General features: G+C 51.3%; 2 protein-coding genes across 2 annotated transcripts; one reads left to right on the forward strand and one right to left on the reverse strand.

The window, feature by feature from the left end:
* Positions 1–1324: 1324 nt before the first annotated feature.
* On the forward strand, positions 1325–8877 carry Polr2c (RNA polymerase II subunit C). Its single transcript, XM_087900521.1, has 9 exons — positions 1325–1480; positions 1579–1628; positions 4233–4301; positions 4430–4482; positions 6124–6252; positions 6587–6638; positions 6842–7010; positions 7134–7208; positions 7928–8877. The coding sequence occupies exons 1-9, from the start codon at positions 1395–1397 to the stop codon at positions 8070–8072; spliced, it is 828 nt and encodes a 275-aa protein (XP_087756647.1). The 5' UTR covers positions 1325–1394; the 3' UTR covers positions 8073–8877.
* On the reverse strand, positions 8825–20762 carry Dok4 (docking protein 4). Its single transcript, XM_048432185.3, has 9 exons — positions 20579–20762; positions 15526–15750; positions 12187–12294; positions 11922–12036; positions 11539–11658; positions 11263–11452; positions 10542–10680; positions 10267–10387; positions 8825–10178 (listed from the first exon to the last, which is right to left on the reverse strand). Exons 2-9 carry the CDS (start codon positions 15589–15591, stop codon positions 10060–10062), a joined length of 978 nt encoding a protein of 325 aa, XP_048288142.3. The 5' UTR covers positions 15592–15750; positions 20579–20762; the 3' UTR covers positions 8825–10059.
* Between the last annotated feature and the right edge of the window lie 4461 nt (positions 20763–25223).

The raw sequence follows: 25223 nt of genomic DNA on the forward strand, positions 1-25223 counted from the left end.
TGTTTATCTGTGTACAACTTCATTTTTAAAAAAGGTTTTGTTGTATTCCTATTCGTTCCATTTTTAATTATTTTTATAATTTTTATTTTTAATAATTATGATATAGTCACATCATTTCCCCTTTCCCTTTCTTCCCTCCCGCTCCTTCCATACACCTCTCAAACTCATGTCCTGTTTTGTTAGTTATTGTCACACACATACACATTCCTAATACACAAATACAACCTGCCCAGGCCATATAACGTTATTTATATGATCTCAGGGTGTCTGATACTGTATTGGATAACCCACTGCAGGGCCTGTCTCTGAGGAAGGTTATTTCTCCCACTTGCAGCACCCCCGGGTCTATGTAGAGTTGAGCTCCCTCCCTCTTCGATGTTAGAATGCCCATTGGTGTCCTTGTTCATGTCTCCTTCAGGCAGTCGTGTTGGTGAGACTTCATCATGTGTGGCGTTTGTAACTTTTCTAGGAGACCTTTTGTCATGGCAAAAAATGTTCTGTCTCTTGCAAGCTTTCCGCTCCCTCTTCCACAATGATCCCTGGGCCTCAGGTGTTGAATTAGTTGTAGATATAGCAGTTGAGACTGGGCACCCAACAATCTCTTGTTCTCTGCGTTTTAATTGGTTGTGGAAGGTTTTTGTTTGTTTGTTTGTTTGTAATGGTCTCCATCTTTTGCAAAGAGAAGTTTATTTAATGAGGTGAGACCTACACCGATCTTTACATGGCCCTTCTGAGAACCTTCTGAGCCTTGATCCTTCTTTCGGAAACCAGCAGATGTTCCCTCAAACAAATGTGCCAAATTTTCACGTTAGTAAGTGAAGCCCTCACACAATAGTCAAATGTCTCCTTGCTTCATATAGTTTCAGAGACTTAGTTCCTTATCATCATGGCGTCGAGCATGGCGGCATGCACGGTGCTGGAGAAGTAGCTGAAAGCTTTACAAACAGATCCAAGGACAGCAGGCAGAGTATTTTTTTTAATTATTCATGTATATGGGTGTTTTGCTTACATGCATGTCTGTGCACCATGTGTATACTTGGTGCCCTCAGATGCCCGAAGAGGCCCCGTTGGGTCGAGTTAAGACGTTAGCCGCCATGTGGGTGCTGGGAATCCAATCCAAGTCAGTTATTTTTAGCAATTACAAATAATACTGGCATAAATAACCTCGTACATGTAGTTTTGTGCTATATATCTTGGGGATTTCAAGAGTTTAGGGCCTGGTGCATTTTGGAGAGAGTAGTTAGAAAACGCAGGTCAGGAGAGTTCCGGCCTCCAGTCAGCAGGTGGCGCTGCGCGCACGTCTAGCCGGAAGCGCCGGGGACCCCGCCGACAAATTGCTGGTGGCCGCGCAGGCGCGCCGCGGGACCGGCGCGGGAGGCTGGCTGCAGGTCGAGATGCCGTACGCCAACCAGCCCACGGTGCGGATCACGGAACTCACCGAAGAGAACGTCAAGTTTATTATCGAGAACACGGATCTGGCGTAAGGCGGCGAGGGGAGAAGCGGGCGGCCGGGTGCTCGGGCCTCCTGCGGGGCTGTGGCTTCAGGGCCGCTCACATTGCCTGACTTTCCTCCTGCAGGGTGGCCAATTCCATTCGGAGGGTCTTCATCGCCGAGGTGCCCATAATAGGTATGCGACCCGCCCTCGGGGCCCTACCACCGACCCTCCGCTCCAGGTGGGGGGCTGAGAACACCGCTGTGCTGCCTGGTGGCCTGGGGCCGCCTAAGCCAGCCTCGGTGCGTACCGTGCTCAGCAGCCTGGCTTCCAGCACTGTTGCTTCTACCCAAAAGCAACAGAAATTAGAACTGAACACTGTTAAACAGCTGAGAGCTGCGTCCTCCTCATTCGTAGGGAGTAGACGATAGGAAGTCGTTAGCAGGTGATACCCGGGATTACCGAAGTCGTATAGATACCGCGCCCTGACTTTTAAGTCAGTGTTGGGGTGCTAGTGGGTGTCTTTTGAAAATGTATGTTAATTGTACAAAATAATGGGTTTCGTCCTGACATTTTTCGCGCGCGCACACATTGAGTATTTAGATTGTTGTCATTCCCCAATGCCTTCCTTTTATTCCCCTCCCACTGGTCTCCCCCGTCTTTCCTGATAGTACCTTTCTTGTCTCTCCCTCTCTCTTCTTTAAAACGTTGTATTTATTTATGTATATTTATATGTCCCTGGGCACAAGAGTGCCACAGTGCATGTGTGGAGGTCACAGTATAGTTTGTGGGTGGGATTCTTTTCTTCTACCATATGGGTCCTAGGGATCTTGACAAGTATGTGCCTTTACTCGGCTGATCCATCTCGCAGGCCCTGAACCACTTCTCCCCCCCCCTTTTTAAAGGACGTATTTATTTATTGTGTATACAGTGTTCTGTCTGCCTGCATACCATAAGTGGGCACCAGACCTCATTATAGATAGTTGTGAACCACCATGTGGTTGCCGGGAATTGAACTCAGGACCTCTGGAAGAACAGCCAATGCTCTTAACCTCTGAACCATTTCTCCTGCCCCAAATTCTCCCTTCTTAAAAGTTGAGATTCCACATGAGAGTTATGACTTCCTCCTGCAAATGACATAGTTTTGTTCTTTATGGTTGAATAATACCCAATGTGCATGTGTACATTTTCTTCATCTGTTCTGGTAGGTGTCTTTTTAAATGGATACTGTATGTGTAGATCATCCAAGTTCCAAGTTAGATGTAGAGACAAGACATGGGCAAACACAAGGCAAAATATGACATGTGTCTTCAGGGGGATCTGAACGGTTTGTTTTTTGGTTTTTTGTTCTTTGTTTTGTTTTTCGGTTTTTTGGGGGTTTCTTTGTTTTTTGTTTTTTTGTTTTGAGTGGAAGGAGTTTGTAAGAGAGTAGCAGTATATGTAGACACACAGGTTTTTAGAGGCCGGCAGTTTTCAGTTTTCAGTATGGGAGAATGGGTATGATGGGAGGTAGAGCAAGGGCATGGGAAAACCTGGATGTGGTCCTTGCTTGGGTTGAGGAAGTACTGCAGGGCAGAGCAGGTTGGACCCATCATTGACCTCTTTTCCTTAAGTCCCTACCAGTTATTTGAGAATTGGATCCAGCACCATTTGATTTCTGAATTTCATTGTTTACATGCAGGTGTTTGCTTAGGAATGACTAGGTACATGTTTAAGTGAAGCCTCTAAGCACACAGTCCTATACTCTCAGCAATGAACTGGAAGGAATTGGGTTTTATTTTAGTATTCTTTCCCTATTGAAGACATTCAGTGACCATCCTCTAATGGAAGTAATACTGAAATCCTAAATGGGTGATCGATCTGTTTATATCATAAAATGAGTGTGGACCATGAGCAGTGTTAGTTCTAGGATGTTTTTCCTAACTTTTAAATTTTTAAATTATTTTAAGTTATGTCTCTGTAGGTATTTGCAGGTGAAGGCAGGTGCCAAAGGAGGCCAGGGGTCTCAGATCCTCCTGGAGCTGGGGTTCCAGACAGTTGCGAGCCATCTGACATGGGTGCTGGGATCCTCTTAACACTGAGCCATTCCTTCAACCCTGGTTTCCCCCAACTTTTAAATGCCCAAATAGCTTTTGTTCTTGGATTTGACATTAACACTGATAGCAGATTTAAAGTGCTTTTTAGGGAAATATTCAACTCCCTTTTTTTTTTTTTTTTTTTTTTTTTTGGTTTTTCGAGACAGGGTTTCTCTGTAGCTTTGGAGCTTGTCCTGGAGCTAGCTCTTGTAGACCAGGCTGGCCTTGAACTCTCAGAGATCCACCACCTGCCTCTGCCTCCCGATTGCTGGGATTAAAGGTGTGCACCACCACCGCCCGGCTCCCACAGTATTTTCTAAGTGAGCATTTCTTTGTCCGGTACCAGCAAGCCCTATATCCAATTCACTGGAAGCAGTTAGGTATGGGGTGTGTGTGGGGGGGGGGTTGTTTAAATCAGATACCTGCAACCAGGCTATCACTTTGGAGTCACACAGCGTTGTTTTTTTTTGGTTTTGTTTTTGTTTTGTTGTTGTTGTTGTTTTGATTTTTTGACACAGGGTTTCTCTGTGTAGCCCAGGAACTCGCTCTATAGACCAGACTGGCCTCAAACTCGCAAAGATCCACCTGCCTCTGCCTTCTGAGTGCTGAGCACTGAGTAATACTTGAGTCTTGGAAACAGTGCTGTCGGGCTGGAGATGCTGGAGGATGCCAGAGGGCTCAGATGCTGATTAATCTCACTCGCGCTGTTTTGTTCCTTTCTCAGCCATCGATTGGGTTCAGATTGATGCCAATTCCTCAGTTCTTCATGATGAATTCATTGCTCACAGGCTTGGTGAGTCTGGGCATTGAGAAGTGGAAGGGATTAAAGTGGGGTGCTTCCTGTCCCCAGCCCGAGGGACTTATTTGTAGGCTCCTGTGATGACTTGGCTGTTCTGCGAAACACGTTTCTGTGTCTTGCAGGGTTGATCCCCCTCACTAGTGACGACATTGTGGACAAACTGCAGTACTCCCGGGTATGTGTGTTGGTTGGTGGGAAGGCTGGAGGCATGGGGGGGGGGGGTGCTGCTGGCTAGTTCTCCCGGGAATCTTTGCAGACATCCTCCTTCCGGTAGCATTCCAGCTGTGCTGCTGACTGTAGAATAGCTTAGAACACCACTGTGGAAATGATGTTTTAATTCTGTGGCCCTTGGTTCTGGTGGGGCTTCAGAATGATTATGTTCTTCGCACCTCCAGGCCCCCCTCAGTGCGCATCACGAAAGGGAACACACATACCCTGCAATGCCCATAATTCTTTTTTTTTTTTAAAGATAGTTTTTTCACTTTTATGTGTATTTTTTCTGCTTCTATGTATGTATGTACAAGGTGGTTAGGGTGCTGGAAAAAGTTAGAAGAGGCCCCCAGAGCCCTCAGAACTAGAGTCGCAGGCAGTTTTGAGCCACTGGATAAAGATTTGGGACCTGAGCTGACGTCCTCTGCAAGAGCAGCAAGTGCTCTTAACAGCTGGGCCATCTCTCCAGCACCGCCAATCCCTTCCCATTTATTTGTCTTTTTTTTTGTTTATTTTTTAAGACAGGGTCTCACTGTGTAGCCCTGGCTGGCCTTGAACTTCCAGAGATCCACTTGCTTTGCCTCCTGAGTGCTGGGATTAAAGGCGTGTGCCACCCTGCCTGTCTGAGAAATATTAATTTAATATTTTTAAAATTAATTTAATTTTTTTCTCTGTAGTTACCAAATGCTAATGTTTTGCTACATTTTCCCTATTTTTAACCTAACCTTTTAGAAAATAAATTAAAAGCATCCTGACCCTTCTCTTAATACTTGAACACACGGGCCAGGCAGTGGTGGCACACGCTTTTAATCCCAGCATTCGGGAGGCAGAGGCAGGCAGATCTCTGTGAGTTCGAGGTCAGCCTGGTCTACAAGAGCTAGTTCCAGGACAGGATCCAAAACTACAGAGAGACAAACATACATACAAAACATACAAAACACCCAAAAGAATGGCAAGTGTTGATGATTAAGGAAGCTGGAAGGTGGGTATATGAGAGGTGGCAGTGAGTCCTCTCTGTTTTCTTATGGGTGAAATTTTCCTTACGAGATTTTGAAATAAAGATTAGCTGGATGCTGTGGCCCATGCCTGTAATCCTAGCACTTGAGAAGTGATAACGGGGATCAGTAGTTTAAGGTTCATCTTCAGCTACATAGTGAATTCCAGGCTAGCCGGGGCCACAGGAGGACTTTCCATTCCAAGTAGTCTGGACCTTGAGAGATGTTTTTTTTATTTTATTTTATTTTTTCTGTTCTTCCCTTACTTACTGTATTTTCAGTAATTTCCCGGCTGGTCTGCATAGTGCACTACAGGTAGATAGTCCCAAGACAACCCTAGTCCTTTGAAGCAGTCCTGCTTGGACACTCCTGTGTTAGCAATGTGCCCCCTAGTGGTAGCCTGCAGCAATGGCCATGGAAAGGAAGTGTGGTTGCTAGCTGGTAGACAAGTTATCTATAACCTGAGCAACCGGGAGGATGGTGTCCCAGATGTCACAGCTCAGAAGAGGCCTGGGACTGTGGTCAGCCCCTTTCACCAAGAAGAAACTGATAGGAGCTGGTTAGAAGCAGGGAGTCCAGTCTCCTTGTTCCTGCTGCCCTTCCTGCCTCAGGACTGCACATGCGAAGAGTTCTGCCCTGAGTGCTCCGTGGAATTCACTCTTGATGTGAGGTGCAATGAAGACCAGACGCGCCACGTTACCTCTCGGGATCTCATCTCCAACAGCCCCCGAGTCATTCCGGTCAGTGCCTTTGCTCTTCTCTCTCTGGCTCTGAGTCGAATGGATTGGAGTGGATCTTTATGAGATGTGGTCATAAAGTCACCTGCCCTATGACCATCTACTTTAACTGCCACCTACAAGTGCTGGTCCCGGGTTTTGAACAGAGCAGTATTGGTTCCATGTTCCCTATGTTGTTCAAAGACCCTCTTAAAGGCCATCAGACTGTTTGAACACTCTGCCATCTCCTCAGGCCTCCTTTCCCTGACTTGACAGATTACAGCTTGGATTTACTGGGAGACAGTTGCCAGGGGACTGAGAGGTGAGAGGCTAATGTTTACTTTTTGGGTTCCTGCAGGTGACATCCCGGAACCGGGATAACGACCCCAATGACTATGTGGAGCAGGATGGTAAGGGGGTGGAGCAGGATGGTAAGGGGGTGGAGCATGCATGCTGGTGGCCAGAGGAAGCAGAGACCAGATCTATCTTGATAGGCTGCCTGGTCTCTTTAGACCCCTTTACCCAGATACGGGTTTCTTCATGCAGTACTGCAGTCAGAAGTTGGAGCGTTGGCCTCTTTTGGTTCCTGACTCACTCTCCCCTCTCCCTGCAGACATCCTTATTGTCAAGCTGAGGAAGGGCCAGGAGCTGAGACTTCGAGCCTATGCCAAGAAGGGCTTTGGCAAGGAACATGCCAAGTGGAACCCTACTGCAGGGGTGGCTTTTGAATATGACCCAGACAATGCACTTAGGCATACAGTATATCCCAAGCCCGAGGAATGGTATGTCCTGTTGGGGAGGGGGTACCAGCGATGGCTGTAATGAGAGATCCCGTAGGTGGGTGCTCTGAGAGCCCTGCTGAACGCAGAGATAACCACTTGTGCTTTGCCCATGCTTGTCCTCAGGCCAAAGAGTGAGTACTCCGAGCTGGATGAGGATGAGTCTCAGGCTCCCTATGACCCCAACGGCAAGCCAGAGAGGTAAGGCCCGTCATGCTTGGAACTGTAATTGTAAGAATATAGATGGGAGAAGCTGTTAGGCAGTCACATATTCAAGCCCTGCCCCCCATGTAACAGGAGAATTAACTGTCAAACTCACGTACACATTCTGAGTTGGCCCTCATCCCTCTCTAGCTACCATGAAGAAAGGGGGCCTTATTATTGCCCCATGCTATCTATTTCTGGCCTGTCCAGGCTCAAGCCAGAGCAGAACCGACCATAGCCCTACCCTGAAGCAACTGGAGAGCTGTGGCCAGTGTCATGTATGATTTTTTTTTTCCCTTTCCTGCTGTCTCCAATGTAGAAATGCGCGTGCACAGTCATTTTAGAGTTTTTCAGCAATGTCTTTTTTTCCCCCTCAAGACAAGCTTTCTCTGTGTAGCCCTTGCTGTCCTTGAACTCGCTCTTTAAACCAGGCTGACCTTGAACTCACAGAGATCCACCTGCCTCTGCCTCCCAAGTGCTGGGATTAAAGGCTTGTGTTTGCCACCACTGCCCAGCTCAACAATGCCCTTTTGAAGCAGTTGTAGCTTCCCTGAGGAACTACAAAGTGGATCTGGTCCTCTCTGCAGAAGAGGTTTTAAGTAAAGGGAAATCAGCCCTGTCCCAAGATCAAGTGCCTCATAGGAATGAAATCAAGTCTCACAGGATAGAAGGGAAGCCTGCCTCACGAGGGCGCTCACCCTCCTCTTGTCCCTCAGGTTTTACTACAATGTGGAGTCCTGCGGCTCACTGCGCCCTGAAACCATTGTCCTCTCAGCCCTCTCTGGGTTAAAGAAGAAGCTGAGTGACTTACAGACTCAGCTAAGCCATGAGATCCAGAGTGATGTGCTCACCATAAACTAGCCGCAGCTCGCACGCTGTAGAAGACTAGGTTCAAGGTGACCACTGAACTTCAGGTCTTGAGAAGCTTTCTGGTTTCAAGGCTCTGGATTGCAGTTGCTCAAGCTTCCCGGAGAGATTGCCAGGGTTCCGCTGGTATTAGGCAAGACAGTTTTTCACTAGGCATTTAGCATCCCTGGCCTATCTTGTTCGTCACTGTGGTATTCCTCAGAAGCCCAGACACCCCTTCCATCCTGTTTCCTAGCTCACTAACAATAGGGGGCCCTATTGCTTCCTAGTTAAGAGCCACTGACTAAAAAAAAAAAAAAAAAAAAGAGCCACTGATTTAGACATCTGGTCAGTCCAGCTTTTTAAATCTCTGTCCAGGGAACGGAGCTTTCACAGCCTACCTGGCTTCTGGTGTTGGGATTGAGTATTAGGACCTTCATTGAAGCAGCTTGTGACCTTTCAAGTCTTCCCAGGGTCAGGGCCAGCTTACTGGTGTTCCTAAGCTGAGATGTCACCCTTTGGGACTAGTATTAGACCCTGGCCATCCTCTCTGTCCACAGGTGAACTTGCTGTTTTATACTCTGACCTGACTTTGGGGTGGGGGGACACAGACCCTTCCCACATTTCCTGTCCCTTCAGTGAAGTTCAGGCCCTGCCCTTAGCATGTCTCCAGATAGGAACAAACCTGCCCATCATAGTTTTTGGGCAGCCTGGGGAAAAGCCCACACCAGTACAGAAAGGAAAGGATATTTATTGATCAACAGTAGTTGTCTTTTTACAAGTTTTTATTTTTGGCAATAAAGAGCACAACATAATCTCCTTCATGCGTCATCGTGCCACTAACTGAGCCAGCTCTGCCTCCCTCCCGAGGATTTGAGCCCATTTCTTCTACAGAGAGGCTGACCTCTGGGTGGTCATTACCTGGGTCACCTGCCTGGTTCTAGGGCCCCTCTGGGAGGGGGCCTCCTTATCATCCTGCCACAAATGTGAACAGTAGTTATTTACAAGGTTTGTTCCCACAAATCAGAACCCTAAAATATTAAAAAACAAACACGCAACAAAAGGTTTGATATGAATAGAAAGATAGCCCTTCTGCACGGTAGTCAATAAATACCAGCACTAGAAAATCAATTGCTTTAATTGCATTTCAGCAGGGAGCCTCAGCACCTTGTTGGGAGATGGGAAGGTCTTTGTTTTGGAATCTGGCCTGGGGTGGCTGGCCTAGGGCAAGGGACTCCCCTTGCTGCAGCATTATACCCCCACTCAGTAAAGTGGGGGCAGCAGGGTGCTCCCCACAGCAGTTCTGCAGCCTTCCAGGCTGGCCCCAGCCATTCTCTACTGCTGAGGTAATGGGCGCCTTGCCCAAAGACATCTTCAGCCTACTGAGCAGGAAGGAGCCAGTGCAGAAAGTGCATTTTAAAACCAGATGCCACCTCTGCTTCAAACTCCTAAGTACAAGGCTACCACGTGGTACAGTGAAGTTTGGGTCCTTCCTGTGTCACTGTTGGCCCAGAGGACAGACGCTACCTGCTGTCTTGGCCCTTGGGCTCTGAGGAAGAGCCCACAGACAGCACCAGTCTGATCGCTCCCCTCCTCTGACCCTGGCAGCTCAAACGGTCTCGGCAGCAGGAGAGTTTTTTTCAATGAGGACAGGAACAGCTGCCCTCATACTCAAAAACAGCTTTGACCACACCTGGTCATGGAATTAAAAATGGGTATGTGTTGGGGAGGGATAAAGGGACGCCTCATTAATACAGAATATGTCATAAGCCATATATATTAAAACCATTAACAGTATATAGTCCCACGGTGGCTCCAGCCCCTCATGCTCAGGTGGTGTGGCCAGCCATGTGCTGAGGTCCAGCCTCACCCTTGAGGGCAAGGAGGGACAGCTTGCTCTCTTCAGGCTCTTGGCCAACAGCTCCTTAAGGCTGTCCATGGGCTGCTGCAGTTAGCCTTCCAACAGGTGGCCCAGCAGTCAGTGCGCCCACCAGTCCAGCTGTCACTGGGAAGGAGTCTTGGTCTCATTGCTGTCCTCCTGGCTGGGCTGTGGCTTAAGCAGGATGAATCTGTTCAGGAGGTCTGTTTCTGAGCTGGCCTGGGCTGCCCCATACCCTTCACCTGTGGTCAGAAATCCAGGCTCAGAATTTGAATCCAGGACCAAAGACCCTTGCCCGGGAGGCCTCCACAGGAACGAGACACGACTCACCATAGCTGGAGGCTTCAGCAATGCTCTGAGAGCCTGTGATATGGTGCCAGTATGCACTGCGGGGCAGCATCGTGGTGGGTGTGCAGGGGTATGAGTAGTGTTCGGTGCCCTTGTTCAGCAGCTGTGGCACAGAGAAGGGGTCCCCTGTGTTAGTTCCAGGGACACGGCTGCCAGCCCAAGGCCCTGCCCGACTCACCTGTGCACAGACTGGTGGAGATTTAGCTGGCATGTCTGTCCCACCTCCCAGTGCCCTGGAACAACAGCCACTGCCTCACCCTCACATTCTTCTCCATTTCCAGCAGGACACGCTTGTGCTGCTCAGCGATTGCCAGGGTGGCACTGTGAACCCGCTGGTAAATCTGCTCCCCTTCCTGTGTCTGAAAGGTGTAGAGTCCTTCCCCAGCATCACACATCCTAAGGACACAGAAAGCAAGGTGGGCAGGGTGTCAGGAACTGTACTGTGTGGGTGTGCAAGTTCTGTATGCCAGCACTGGTTATACCAAGACCTCCAGGGACAGGGTGGCCATGGTCTGGGAGCTGGGCCACAGTATACATGACCTGAGCAGTTACCACATACACAGTGGAGGTTTGACTAATTAGCCAGTGCAGCTTTTCTGTTAGTGAACAGCTTCCTCCAGTTTTACAGAAGGGGAAATCAAAGCATCCAGCGGAAGAGTAGCTCGGCCAAGGTTACACAGGGTGGTGAAGTCCCAGCAGGCTAGGTGCTTTTTTAATCCCCTATGGGAGGAAGCTGGTACCGAGGCCACATCACAAAGCTAGAGTGTGCCTTAGCAGCAGTGACTGAGCCAGGGAGATGTGTTTGGTATACAGCTTCATTCAACCTGCCTGTTGTAGCTAATGACTTCTTTAGGCCTTGAGTTCCTCGTCTGTAAAACTGAAGCATTCTATCCCCTCTGGGTTGCAATGCTGACGCCATGCAGAAAACAGTCTCCATAGTGACCGTGTGGTATAAGGTGGGAGGAAAGAGGGTACTACCTGCCCGCCTCAAAGGTAAAACGTGTGGCATCTCGGCCATAACGGCGCAAGGAGCAGAGGGGCCACGAGACGAGCTTCACACGGGGGTTGTGTATGTCCCAGAGGTAGATGTTCTCGTGGGTGATCTGCAGCTTGCACTCGCCGTACACGTCCAGGTTGGGGCAGGGCAGCAGGAAGACATTGAAGCGATCTGCGGCAGCAGAGGGTGATGATGACAGCAGGACTAACTGAGGGCCCCACCTCCCACCCCTCCTGGAGACCCAGCGCTAGCCTCACCTGTCTGCTCGCACTGTACTCCTGGGGCCAGGAGGTCTGGCTCTCCCAGGCTGATGTCATTGAGCCGTGACCCCAGACATTCCACTGACAGCGTCTTGTACCATTCCTCTGCCTCCAGCTCTAGAGAGAAATCGCACTTCACAGTTCTGCCAGCCCAGAGCCCCCAGCAGCCCACCCAGTCTGCCTTGGTTTAAACTATTGCACTTTGCAGGGAGGGCAGGGCCTTGCCTGCCTGCCCGCCCGCCTTAGTCTGGGGACAGACTCCACCAGGGACACACCCCTCCCACCCTTCCTGCTAGGGTTGGCCCTGCTCTGTTACCCCACTGCCTGAACCACTAACTGTTACCAGCCCCAGGAGACCAGTCGGAGCCCTGAGGCCTCACCTGAGTCACAGGTGAAAGTACGAGCCGAGTCATCGGTGAATATGATAGCCACCGCCTGCCTCTTGGTCTCCTTGGGGAGCCGTGTGACACACTTGACGTTGCTGATCTCAGTCACCTGAGAGGACATCCCAAGAGGCTTAGCCCAGCTGGGGTACTTCACCCTGCCTCCCGTAGCTGTGCCCCCCAGGAAGGTACGCCCGGACCTCAAGACTCAGCAAGTCATCTTTGCTCACAGGTAGGGGAAGCTAGGGCCCAGGCCCCTAACCTTGGGGCAGCCTCGGAGGCACACTGACTTCTCATCAGGGTACTTCTCCAGCCGCTGGGGCCCCTTGCTAGAAGATTTCCGGAATACCAGCCAGCACCTCCGGTAGATCTGTAGGGAAAGAACAAAGGTCAGGTTGCTGCTGGACCATATTCCACAACAACGCTGCCCTGGAGCTTCCCAGCCTCCGGAGGGAGCAGTACCACATCCCTCCCTGGATCCTACCTAGCTGAGAGAAAACCTGGAGACCGTAACTGCCCGATAGTAGCTCAGAGGGGCAGTCCTTCCCAAATGACCAAGGCGGGTGTTCATGATCAGCTCTGTGTGCTGAACATAACTGACGTAATGGAGGAGCATTTGTGGGGTGCTTCCTGGCCAGTCAGTGTCGAGGTTACTCCTGAGGCCAGTTCTGTTGTCGCCTCCATTTCAGAGACAGACAGGTGGATCATGAGGAAGGCAAGAAGGAAGGGCCTAACAAGTGGCGGAGCTCCTATTAAGATGGCATTGCCAGAGACACACCCATCACCACAGGACAGATGGCTCTGGCCACCACACAGGGTCTCCCAGGGACAGGAAGTGGCCCTTACAGCCAGCTCTGCATCACCATGGCCCTGTTCTTGGGCTCTCTCTGGTGTGAGGGGCATCACTCTTGCCTCCAGGACTTTCCCTCACCACCAGCCTGCCCCAGGGAGCTCCCATGGGGACCAGAGTCCTATAGAGAGTAAGGGGCAGAGCTTAAAACTAGCTATGCACACACAACACTGGAGCTTTCCTTGACAGGATCTTGCCTGTCCCAACCACTCTATGCTCTTGGCCTCTGAAATTCTCTAGCACTTCATAAACTCCGAAGGAGGTGCCTTCTCCAGAGACAAGCTGGCCTGTCAGACACCATGAAAGGCTGCCCCAGCACCTCCATAAATTGCTCATCTGACCTCCTTGCAGGGCCCCTCCCTCCTATCACAGGCTCTCTTTAGCCAGTCTGTGATAGATTTACCAGCTCCTGCCAGCAGGCTTCAAGCCTGGCAGACTTAATCCCCAGGCATCCCTATACTACTGTCAATGCAAACAAGACAGTCTTAAAGGGGACCTGGGCTGAGCAGAGGAGGGGAGAAGGCCACTGGGCCAGCTACCTCCTCTGTCTATGCCAGAGGTACACCAGGCCTTTGACAGGCAGGTCACAGAACAAAATGGATCTAGACAGTCCCTCTTGCTGGAACTCCCTAGAGTTGGACCACTTCAAATTCCTGTCTGGAACGCTGGAAGTGTGTCTACCACTGCACCCCTGTCCCTAGCTCAGCCCTGCTCTGTCCACTTGAGCCTTTTTAAGCAGAAACCATGTATACCATATTCTCAAACTCCTTGCTTAGACCTGCTAGCAATTACTGACAGCTATGCTGAGCAGGTGAGTGGCCATGTGAGGGACAGAGTGGACAGGAAGATGGGCAGCAGGATGAATGGACAGATAAATGAATGGGTGTGAGCTGCCCAAGCACCCCCGCCCCCAGCAGGCAGCAACATGAGAGTAGAGGCCTGCTCCCCCCACCCCCAGCACCCTGGTTGCCTGGTTACAGGATACACACTCACACAACCCCAGGGAGCCATGCACTCAAGAGCTCTCCTCACTTCTCCCAGGGCTTTGATCAGCTTTTCCTAAGCGCTTTGCCAGGCTCTACTCTGCTGAGGGCGGGAGAGAAGGAGGGAGGCCCTGGCAGGTAGGTGGGGAGGGTGGGTTTTATCCCTTTCCCATTCCTTTCAGGACCCCCAGCCCACCCCTGCTCTTAGGAGACAGACAGGAACACTGCCTGGGGCAACTGCAAGGTGCTGCCCCTCCTGCAGTAGCAGGGTAAGCTCAGGTGTGTGGAGAGCAGAAGCCCTTGGGTAGAGTAGACACCAGTCTGGGCCAGGCCACACCCCGCCTGCCAGTTCTTTCCCCTGGTCTATCCACTCTCTGCTTGCAGCCTGGGAATCCCCCATGAACAGGGCTGGCGGCGCTGACCCTACCTGCCTGCCCTGTAACCAGTGCTTTCCTGGCAAGCCCCGCTCAGGACAGACAGGACAGAGCCTCAGCTCTGTTGGCCCCTGGGGACTTGCTGCATCTAAGCGTGGGAATAAGGAATGGTGGCAGGAGTGAAGTCCTCGTTCTCTGGGCCTGGCCTCAGCCTTGCTCTTTGTCTCAGAGGAAAGGAGCAGGGTCTCTACCAGGCTTGGGCCAGTGAGACTTCAAATAGGCCCAGCCACCCTGCCTCAAAGCCCTGATGGCCCAGTCGATGGCAGTGGGCTACTGGGCATTTTCTGAACATGAGACACCCAAGAAGGGCAGGAGGAACAAGAATCACCCCCCTCAAAGGTGGCCCTGGGGAAGCCAGGTGATCCCTGGACGTCTCACCCTCGGGTTAGCCCAGGAAGCCTTGAGCCTAACCCGTCAAGGTAGCAGGGAGGGACAGGAGTCTTGGGAAAAACAGACTTGAGTCACCTGTCACCAGGGCTTGCTTTCCTGCTGGGAAGAGACTCTCATTGGAAGTAGGGGGTGGGCAGGGGAGCAGAGGTTTCAAAGGGACCCTGGGGCCCTACTCATGCCTCTGGGGCATTTTCCCCACTCAGCTAGAAACCTGTATGGGCTGAGTAGGGGTATGTGCCCCTCCAAGCCTCACCTCAGGGCCACCACCAACAATGCCAACAACTCCAAAGAAAGCAGCCTATCCCAGAGCAAGGGCCATTTCACCCACAGATCGGGAAGTGTCAGCCTCTGCCCCGCCCCCATGCCGCTACCCCTACCTCCTAACAAGCCACTCCCCTTCCCTAACACTTCTTTAGCACCCAAAACAACCACCTAAAATATGATGAGTCCAGGCTCAGAACAAGTTGAGAAGCGGGTGCATGGTGGCAGCGGGTGGAAGGTAGAGAGGTCACTTTAAAGAAAAGAGGATAGAAGAGGTGGGGAGGAAGGGAGGAAAGGGGGTGGGGAGCAAGGGGAGGAGGCCCAGGAGCCAAAGCTCTGACAGCCTCGCTTTCCAGTCACTCCTGCTACCCGATGGTGGCTGCCAACCTCCGCTGCTGCCACCGCCACTGCTGTGGCCACAACTTCAACAATAGCAGGGATGCCTCTGCCAGACTGTCAGCTACCACTACTGGTCCAGTGGCTGGGATGCCAGCCAGCCCAGCTGGGGCAAGAGATGCAGTAGGCAGAGGCTGGCCGGGTACATGCCAGCCAGCCAGCCAGTGTTGAGAAGCCTCGAACCACAATCACACAGTACCCAGTGCTGGCGGGGCCCCCACACACCATGCCTCCAGACCCGTCCTCAGTACTGTTTATTGACAAGGGCCCCCGCCAGGGTGGCTCACCCCGAGCTTCCTGCTCTTCATCTTCACATAGCCTTGCTTGACGATGTCGTTGAAATTGGTCGCCATGGTTGCCCCTCCGCCTTTGGGGTGCCGGCTGGGCTGAGGCCGGGAGGGGTGCCCAGGTGATAAGCCCAGGTGTCTTGGTCTTCCCTGATCACCTGTTCAAGACACTCCTCACCTCCCCCGCCTCAGCATTGTTCTAGCAGCTGCTTCGCCCAGCTCCTGCTGGAAACCCAAATGACAGGGAGATTAGAGCCAGTGACATCTTTCTCTTCCCCTGGCTGTCTCGTTCTTTTTTTCCTTCCTCTTCCCACACTCCTCCCTCCCTCTGCCCGCCTGCCCGCCAGCCCTTCCTCCTTCCCTTCCTCCCCACCCCAGGACGGCAGAACCATTCAGGAAAAGCGAGGTGGAGGCAGAGCAGGAAAATGGTCCAGCCCAGTCCCCTCCCTCAAGGCTGGGGCTGGCAGTTAACCCCTTCCTGGGCTGGCTGGCTCCCGTTCTGCTTGCTGTGGAGGCGATGGCAAAAAAAGAGGGGAGGTAGCTGACTCTGGAGGAGCCTGGCCCCTCAGCTTGGCAGCATCTGGCCATCCTGATAAAACTTTGGGGCAGACTTAAAGGAACTTGCCAGCACCCGTCTCCTGGGTGCTGGAATCCCAGCGGAGAACTTCCAGAAAACGGCCCAGGGTCCTTTATCTACAAAAGCCTGCACTTCCAGGTTAAAGACAGTACTCTTTTGGTTTCACAGACCCCAAGCCCTCTGCCCGCCACACTATACCTGGTTCTCCCCAGCCCTGGCGAGAGGCTGGGAGTCACCAGCTCAAGCCATTCAGATCCTGCTCCTGGTCCCTGGACTCTCGGGCAGCTCTGCTGGGTGCTGGCGTTCCCTGGGTAGGAGGGCAGAGTCCAGGGGGTGGGGCCCCCGATAAGTCTGAGGAATGTGTGGGACTGTAGGCTGTGGCCTCTGAGGAAGTAGCCACTTACCCTGGCCCTGAGCTAGGAGGAGTAGGCTTGCCTGAGGGTGGGGACATGGCCCCACCAGGCTATTTGGTCTAGCCAAGCCAAGCAGTGTTATGTCCTGAGCATGGTCAGGCATTAATTATAGGAAGGATGACCCAGGGCATGGGCTGGAGCCTAGGCAATGCAGGAAAAATGGGAATAGCAGGGGGAGATTTGGGATCAGTTAACACAGACTCAGGCAATCTCAGCAGTGACCCAATCTAACACCTTTGTATTATACACTGGAAAAGAAAGTTGCCCAGAGAGAATAAGCCACCAGCCTAAGTTCACACAGCAAGCCCAGGACACAGCCAAAGAGGAACGAGGATGCTCCTGCGTGAACGTTGTCCTGTAGCCCCCTTTGGCTGGCTGCCTGCCACCACATAAGCTTTCTATGTCATGAAGCCTCAGGAGTCCGGGCTATGCTAGCAACATGGCTCCCCGCATCTCCAGGAATACTGGGTGGCAATGCAGTAGCATTTCTGGAGTTAGCTGGACATCTGTGTCTCCAGGATGGAGCCCTAGGGCAAGCACGAATCTCAGTCCGCCAGCATCTTGGCATTAATTAATCTCTTGGAGGCGTGTCTATTGCGTCCCTAACGAGGAACAGATGGGACACCCCAGTGGGCACATGCACACAAGAGGTGGGGCAGAACGATTACCTCTCTCCTATGCACAGGGATAGCTCCCTTGGCCCTTTACATCCCTCTTCCAGATCCCATGTCCAGGATGCTCCCACGGCAAGTGCTCTGCCTCTCCTGGGTCTCGTCCTCGCCAGCCCTGTCACACCTGGGCTCTGGCAGAGGGGTCATTTTCCCAGTTCTGTCTCCACCGCCTGCCTCTGGGGTTGTCTTGTCCCAAGAACAAGTACTGGCTCTATGGAGCTTCCTCTAAGATGACTATCAAGCTAAGCTGACCCCTGGCAGTCAGTCCACAGCACTCAAGGCCAGTTTCCCAAGCAGCCTACAAGAAGCCACAGGCTCAGGCGGCCCAGACAACCAGGAATATAACTGTAATTCCTCAGTTTCACATTGGTTGTTTTGTTGTTGTTGTTGTTGTTGTTGTTTTGTTTTTTGTTTTTAAAGGACCTGGGCAGGATGTGGTGATGTATGCCTGTAATCCCAATGCTAGGGAGGCAGAAGCAGGAGGACTGCCAAAGGTCCAAAGCCAATCTTTCTCCTTTAACTAAGGAATTGAACCCAGAAGGTACCTACATGCTCCAGACCCTCCTGCCCAGTCCAAGCCATAAACCCACTACAAACCAGCCTCCATATGCCCAGTGCAGGCCACTTCTTGTTGGCTCCATCAGCCATCTCCCCTATACAACCCATGGCCACCAAGGTCCCAGAGCTTCCTGCTGAGTCTGTCCACAGAACATCCAGCCCCAGAACTACTAAAAAGCAACATTATGGGGGAGCCTAAAACCAGCCAGTCTGCTCTGGCCTCTGGTCTCATTCAGTCCCCAGTGAGGTTATAGGAGCAAATACTGACCCAGGGCCCAAAATGGAGTGCAAAGAGGATTGGGAAGGTGAGGACGGAGAAGGGAACACCAAGAGAGGGATCCATGCCCACCCCTCCCCCTGCCAAGAGGGAGTATACGGTCCTAAACAGAAAGTCATTACCAACCTGCCCCCAGAACGTCCCTCAAAGGCTCAATAGACAGGAACTAGGGACAGTGAGAAAGCCCCTGCCCCACCATGGCTACCACCAGCCTCTCACAGGCTTGCAGAGACAGATACTTCCAACTGTGAGAGGACTTGAGCTATACCACCCTCAGCTTTGTGATGAAGCCCTTGAGACTGTACACATACCTAGATGGCTAAGCTGAGTTTCCAGTAGCCATTCTACTACATGATTCTAGGGGCAACCCCGACACACACACCACACACACACACCCCTCCTCTATCCTGGAATCAATGTGGCTGGCTATTCTTGGAGAGACAGTAGCTGCCCTGGGCCAGGCCACCACAAAGAGCCAGGCTGGACAGCACAGTGCTGCCCTCCCCAGGAAGGGCAGCATCTCCCGGGGGCCCTTCCTACCCACCTGCCTCATGGGCAACACTGAGCGCTCCCTCCCAGAATCCCGCCTGGAGGTTTTGGCTCTAGAACAAACAGGGAGGCTCCACCAGTGGCGAGCCTGAGTGCTGCCTGCCTGGCCAGGCTGCCCCGCCTCTGACAGACAGATCAGATCTTATCGGGGCTGCGGATCGCCCTATCTGGACACAATCTCACTGTCACCAGTCCGTTTCCACCTCGCAGCAGAGACACCTGATTGCAGGTGTCTCCTGCAGGGAGAACTCTCCCTACTACTTACCCCGCTGCCCCATCCATCTGTGGTTGCTAGCTGGGGCCAGCAGGGTGCACTCCTGCAGATTCCCAAGTCCCAGAAGGTCCTGTCCAAGGAGAACCACAAAGACAGAACAAACACTAAACTGGGCAGAGGAACATAAGGGAGACAGGACATCTGAACATGCATGGCCCCCAGGAACGTGGTCCAGTGCCCCACACCACTGCTATCTGTTTCCCCTGGTGCCCTGCCACTTCTCAATATGTAAATGCCTCCTGGGGCAGCTCACTGTATTTGCCATTCCCTACCTCTCACACACTTCCCTCCCATGGTCTCAAGTCTACTTCACTGCCTCATTCAGATCTTGGCTGAAAGTCTGCCTCCTCCTAAAGGCTTTCCTGACACTCTGGTCTTGCTAATGAGCTGTCTCACAGCACCCAGTGTTACGGTCTATCACGCATCCCTATGAGGCTTTCCTGTTCCTTCATCTGTCACTTGGTCATGTAGAGACACCTACAATGACAGCTCCCCGATGTCCAAGCCTTTTCAGTCTAGCTATAGCTCCATCCCAGTGACCAGGACACTGGTAGAGGACAGAGTAGGTGCCCAATCTAGGGAGGGACACTACTTTAAATCTATGATTGTCCCCCATCTTTTCCCCCCTCACCACCACTATCTAGCTCTGCTTCGAGAGTGTGCGAGCGGCAGCAGGCTCTCACGTCTCTGCATCTCTGTGCCAACCGGCAGGATCAGCAAAGCCCAAGAGACCAGGAGAACCAGTGGGTTCTATGCCCCACAGTTTGGTTCAAAGCTGCCCCAGGGGACGTGTGCTGCTGCTGACACCCTCTCTGAGCTTGGTTAGGGGCCCCACCTTAGCTGGGGTTGTTGGATGAGGTCACATCCAGCCTGTTGCCCTGCCCAGGAATACCTAGCATCCAGGCACACAGAAAAAGCAACTGTGAGAAAGACAAAGCTTCCAGGATCCATCTGGGATGCCTACACGGCAGCCACATTTCCCTGGAAAAGGCCAGCAAAGAATGAGCAGAAAGCACAGCCCTGGCAGCTGCTGGAATGTGCTGGAGCTGACACCGGCCCCAAGCTGCCCAGGCTTATCAAAGCCCTCCATCCCAGCCCTCCACCCAAGTGCTTAGTAACTGTTTTGCTCCCATAGCTCCATACAGGCAGGTTGTACGGAGCTCCTGTCTGTCCAAGGCTCTGCTCCTGTCCCTTTGCAGTGACAGAAATCAGTTAGCTGGATCCAAGGTGGGCAGAATCCCAGAGACAGAGGAGGAAGATTTTAGGGTAAGAGACTGCTGGTCCAGAGGGCTGCAATGAATAGGAAAGCCACTGCAAGTCCGGTAGGCAGTAGGGAGAAGACTCTTGGAATTTGGGGAGCAGGAAGGCGAGGAAGGCTGCTTCCGGAAAGAAGCTAAGGAAGCCAGGGATCAGGGATCCCTGATCAGGGATCAGGGATCAGGGATCTATCAGGGTTTCTCTGATAGAATACGTGGTAGGGCAGGTGAGGTAAGGTCCAGACCTGGCCTTCCCAGAGATGGGAGCTGGGTGGAGGACGGCTCAGGGAGTTTCAGGGTCCCACTGGATTCGAAGGGCGCATCTGAGCCCTCCTCCCTTAAATCAAGACACTCCCGTGGCTGGGAGAGTCCGCAGGTTCCTGAGGTGACCGAGGGCGTCCCAGGGTTAGAATCGCCGGGATCTCACAGCTTGGTGCGGCCTAGGAACCCCCTCCCCGCCTCACATTCCCCCATTTACCTGGGCGCCGAGGACCGGGCTGGGGACTCTGGCTCCGCGGGTCGCAGGGCGGGCTCATGCCCGCGTTTAGGCGCAGCCCGACGGTGGTGGCGGGATGGTGGCGCACGACTCGGGCTGGAGACTAGAGTGAGGAGCAGCGGTCAGACCCGGATCCAGCGGAGACTCGGGAGGTAGCCGGTTCTGCTGATCCCGCGACGCCACGCCCCTTGACGCCACGCCCCGAGACGCCCTGGCGCCACACCACGCCCCACCGCCACACCCCCGCCCATCACTGGCGTTGTGTCACGCCCCTTCCCGAAGCCGCGCCCACCCGAGAGATCCGCCCAGTCCGGGAGCTCCGCCGGCGCTGTATTCCTCCGAACTATGGGACATAAGTTTCCAACCCTCAACTCACTGCTAGTACCAACTCAGTTATACCAACTCTTCCCTGTGTTTCAAAGCCCAAACTCACGTTGTCTCGCATCTTCTGGAGGTGAACCCCACATCAACTCCCAGTTTTTGAACCTCACCAACTTGAAGAGTCAATACCCTGTTACCCCACTACCCTGCCCAGGCCTGTTCAGGACTCGCTCCACTTCACAAACCGCACACTCAGCTGCACTCACCTGCTCCCTCCTCAAGCCTGGGCAGACTACATTATCATACTTAATGTTTTACTTATTAGATTTTTTGAAACAAGGTCGTGTGTGTGTGTGTGTGTGTGTGTGTGTGTGTATTCAAGAGTCGAGGCCAGAGTCTGATATTGGGTGTCTTCCAGATAGCTCGTGAGAGCCCTGCAATTTAGGCACATTGGTTGCCGGTGAGGCCTTGGGATCTATCTCAGCCCCATAGTGCTGGGTTTCAAACTTGCTTTGATGTGGGTAGTGGAGACTCACACTGAGCCATCTCTCCAGTCCAGGCTCTGGCTATGTAGTCTAGGCTGTTTTTGAACTTATTACAGCCTTTCCGCCTTCATTTCTGGATACCGGGCTCACCTCTGCCACCATGCCAGGCTACATCTACACACTTTGGGATCTGCGGATTTTGAAAGCATGGTCTCTCAACCAGAAGTGTGGGTGTTCTCATGAAACAAGTTCCATCCCAGACATGTGAAATCAGAATTTGTGAGAGTTGCAGGCAGAAATCTGTTCAACATCTCTCCAGGTGCTTCTGACAAATGTTGACACCCGAGGACCCCTACTTTAGGCCATAAGTACAAGGCCAAACAAAAGGCTACACCTAATTGATTGAAACCCTGAGAAATGAAAATGCCCAAGTTTGACGCTTGTCTCTGAGGGATTAGCCTAGTGCATGAAGAAACCAGGAACCCAGCACCATGCATGGAGTCCATGTGCCGGCCTCCAGGACACCAGAGATGTACAGTGAACTTCTAGGATCATTTTCTGCCCCCTGAAAACCTCCCAGGGTTGCACATTGCGTGCAAGGGAGGCCATGGGGCTACAGGACAAGGAGGTGGCTTTCTCTTTCCTCACCACTAAGCTGAACTCCTAACCTTCCCATGACCTCATGACTTCCCATGCATCTTCCAAACTTGACCCCACCTGCTTTACTGCAAACAGCAGCTCATAAAGTCCTCAGGCCTCGAGTCACACAGTGAACTGCTTTCATCCCCAGACACTTGGAGGAGTTGCCCGGCCACAAAGAAAACATGAGTTTCATCAATAAAGAGCCCTTTCAGCCTGGGCTGGTGGCACATGCCTATAATCGCAGGCTGAGGCAGGAGGCTGATGAGTTCCAGGATGGTCTGGAAGTCTGAATGACTTAGTGAGACTCTGCCTCAACAGAAAAAAAGCAAAGAGAGTTGGGGGTGAGGGTATAATATAGCTCAGTGGTGGAGGACTTGCCCTAGGTTTAATGCCTTGAATTTCAAAAGTAATCATCATCACAATATAATGAAATTTAAGAAGCATCTTCTCTTCTTAAATCTTCTTCAGGGATTCCTGAACTTTATTCTATTCTCTCACTCTCAAAACTTTTGCCCAATCTACCCTCTCCACCTACTGTGCTACCTAATCTAATTGTTTGGGGTTTTTTGTTTTTTTGCTTTTTGTTTTGAGAAAGGGTTCCTAGTCATCCTGGTACTCATTCTGCAGAGCAGGCTGGCCTCAAGCTAAGTGATCTGCCTGCCTCTGCCTCCTGGATTAAAGGCAACCACTGCAGAGTTTTCTCCCTCTTTTGAGACAGGGTTTCTCTGTGTAGCCCAGCTATCCTGGCGCTGGCTGTGTAGACCAGGCTGGCCTTGACCTCACAGAGATCTGCTTTTTAACTCAAGTGCCATCATACCCAGATTTTTTTTTTTAATCAAACTTTTGCATTTACACTTCTTATTTGACTGTTTGTAAATCCACACTCAGGTAGATACAGAGGCAATCTGAGTCCCTTCAAGGCCACAGTACAGGATATTGGCCCCTCGAAATCACCATAGGGAATGTTTCTAACCCTGCAAAGGCGTCCCCTGCCCCCATCCCTTCTTTAGCTAGCCCTACCCAATTCCTGTCTCTCCTCTGTAAGCCCTGGCAGACACCTCCAAGTTCCCCGTCTCTACACTTGTTAGAGGGCTTCTCGACGTCAATTGTACACACAGTGACTTTTTTTAAAGATGGCACTAGAGACGGAACTAGGACCTCTCTCTGGCAGGCAAGCACCCTATCACTGAGCTACAACCCGGCCCTATTTTTACTTTCTATTTCAAGACAGGCTCTTGAAAGTTATCCAGACAGGCCTGGAACGTACGATGTAGTTTAGACCAGCCTTAAATTTGTCACCCTGCCTCAGCCTCTGGAACAACTGGACTTATCAGCTACATGTCCAAAATGCCCATCCTTCTTAGTAATGTTTGGCAGTTTATACAGGTCCTAGCAGGAATCAGTAGTTTGGTTTTATGCTGGTTGTATAGGATTCCTACATTTTGCTGTATGGGCATACCCCCATCTGTTCATTCATGCACCCCTTCAAGGACATCTGAGTGGTCGTCCAGGTTTTCTGCTTCGCACGTTGTGTATTGGTTTCTGTGCAAACCCATGTTATCCCTCTGGGGCAAATGCTATAGTCATAATTGCCAAACTGTGTATTTCCTGCACCTTACCACTACTTTCTAAGTGTCAGACTTTTCTCTAGAATGGGTACGTTCTTTAACTCTCCCAACAGCAACGAAGGAATGGTTTCCCCATGTTCTCGAACATTTGATGCCATCGCTGCTTTTCAGTTTGGGGGCTTTCTGATAAATGTGAAGTGATGTCCCCCAGGCCTGTGGCACCGAATACATTTTCAGGTGATAACTTGCTATTTGTCTACTTTCTTGCTATCTTTTCCAAGTCCTAGTTTATTTACTGTTTATTTATTATTTATTTATTGTTGATTTGGAAGGTTTTTTTTTACATATTGTAAGGACTAGGCCTCTTTTGAATGTGTGATCTGCAAATATTTTCTCTGTATCTGTAGTTTCTCTTTTTCTCTACTCAATGTATTCTCTTTCTTCCTTACCTTTTTAGTCTTAAAACAAAGGATTTGTTATTTTTTTCATGTGTTCGTATGTCTGTGTGAGTGAATGGCACAAGTTCAGGTGCCTACGAAGACCAAAAGAGGGCATTGGATCCCTTAGAGTTGGAGTTCCAGGGGGTTGTGGGTACTGGGAGCCAAATTTAGGTCCCCTGGAGAAGCAACAAGAGCTTCTCTGAACCACTGAGCTATCTCTCAGTTCCTCCTTCCTCCCTCCCTCCATTCCTTCTTTCCTCTCTCCATTCATTCATTTCTGTGCTAGGGAACAAACCCAGGGATTCCTACCATCTACACGGAGTCTCACAGCTATGACTCCAGTTCCAGGGGATCCAGCACTCTCTTCTGGCCTCTGAAGGACACTTTATGCACATGGTGCATCTGGTGGTTTGAAGTGGCACTCTTAGGAGGTCTAGCCTTATTGGAGTAGATGCTGCCTTGTTGGAGGAAGTGTGTAACTGTGGGAGGTGGGCTTTGAGGGCTCATTTATGCTCAAGCTATGCCCGGATGAAGATGCAGCTCTTTCTCCGCTCTCAGCTCCTTCTCCAGCACCATGTCTACCTACATGCCGCCATGTGATATGGACTAAACCTCAGAAACTGTAAGCCGTCCCAAGGAAATGTCTTCCTTTATAAGAGTTGCTGTGGCAAGGCAGTGGAGGCGTACACCTTTAATCCCAGCACTTGGGAGGCAGAGACAGGTGGATCTCTGTGAGCTCAAGGGAAGCCTGGTCTACAGAGCGAGTTTCAGGACGATCTCCAAGCTACATAGAGACAGAAACTCTGTCTCAAACCCCACCCCCAAAAACAAAATAGTTGCTGTGGTCATGTTGTGTTTTCACAGCAATAGAAAACCTAAGTAAGACAGTGCACATACACACATATAGGTTAAACACCTATACACATAAAATAAAAAGAAATAAGTATTTTCAAATAATTATATTGGAAATGAGTCTCTTGGAGATAGCATATGGTTTCATTTTTTGTTTGTTTGTTTGGTCTTTTTGAGACAGGGTTTACTCTGTAGCTTTGGAGTTTGTCCTGGAGTTTGCTCTGTAGACCAGGCTGGCCTCTAGTTCACAAAGATCTGCCTGCCTCTGCCTCCCAAGTGCTGGGATTAAAGGTGTGCGACATCACTGCCTGTCAAGTGC

Source organism: Myodes glareolus, chromosome 22, assembly GCF_982192425.1.
Source record: "Myodes glareolus chromosome 22, mMyoGla1.1, whole genome shotgun sequence".
Lineage (NCBI taxonomy): Eukaryota > Metazoa > Chordata > Mammalia > Rodentia > Cricetidae > Myodes > Myodes glareolus.

Excerpts from the sequence above, each read along its gene's own strand:
- Dok4 (XM_048432185.3), bottom strand. The coding sequence starts at position 15,591 with ATGGCGACCAATTTCAACGACATCGTCAAGCAAGGCTATGTGAAGATG. Across the intron at positions 12,295-15,525 it reads TGAAGAGCAGGAAGCTCGGG|ATCTACCGGAGGTGCTGGCT; the intron begins GTGAGCCACCCT and ends CTTTCCCTACAG. Across the intron at positions 10,179-10,266 it reads TGCTGAAGCCTCCAGCTATG|GTGAAGGGTATGGGGCAGCC; the intron begins GTGAGTCGTGTC and ends TTCTGACCACAG.
- Polr2c (XM_087900521.1), top strand. The coding sequence starts at position 1,395 with ATGCCGTACGCCAACCAGCCCACGGTGCGGATCACGGAACTCACCGAA. Across the intron at positions 1,481-1,578 it reads ATCGAGAACACGGATCTGGC|GGTGGCCAATTCCATTCGGA; the intron begins GTAAGGCGGCGA and ends TTCCTCCTGCAG. Across the intron at positions 4,302-4,429 it reads ATTCATTGCTCACAGGCTTG|GGTTGATCCCCCTCACTAGT; the intron begins GTGAGTCTGGGC and ends TGTGTCTTGCAG.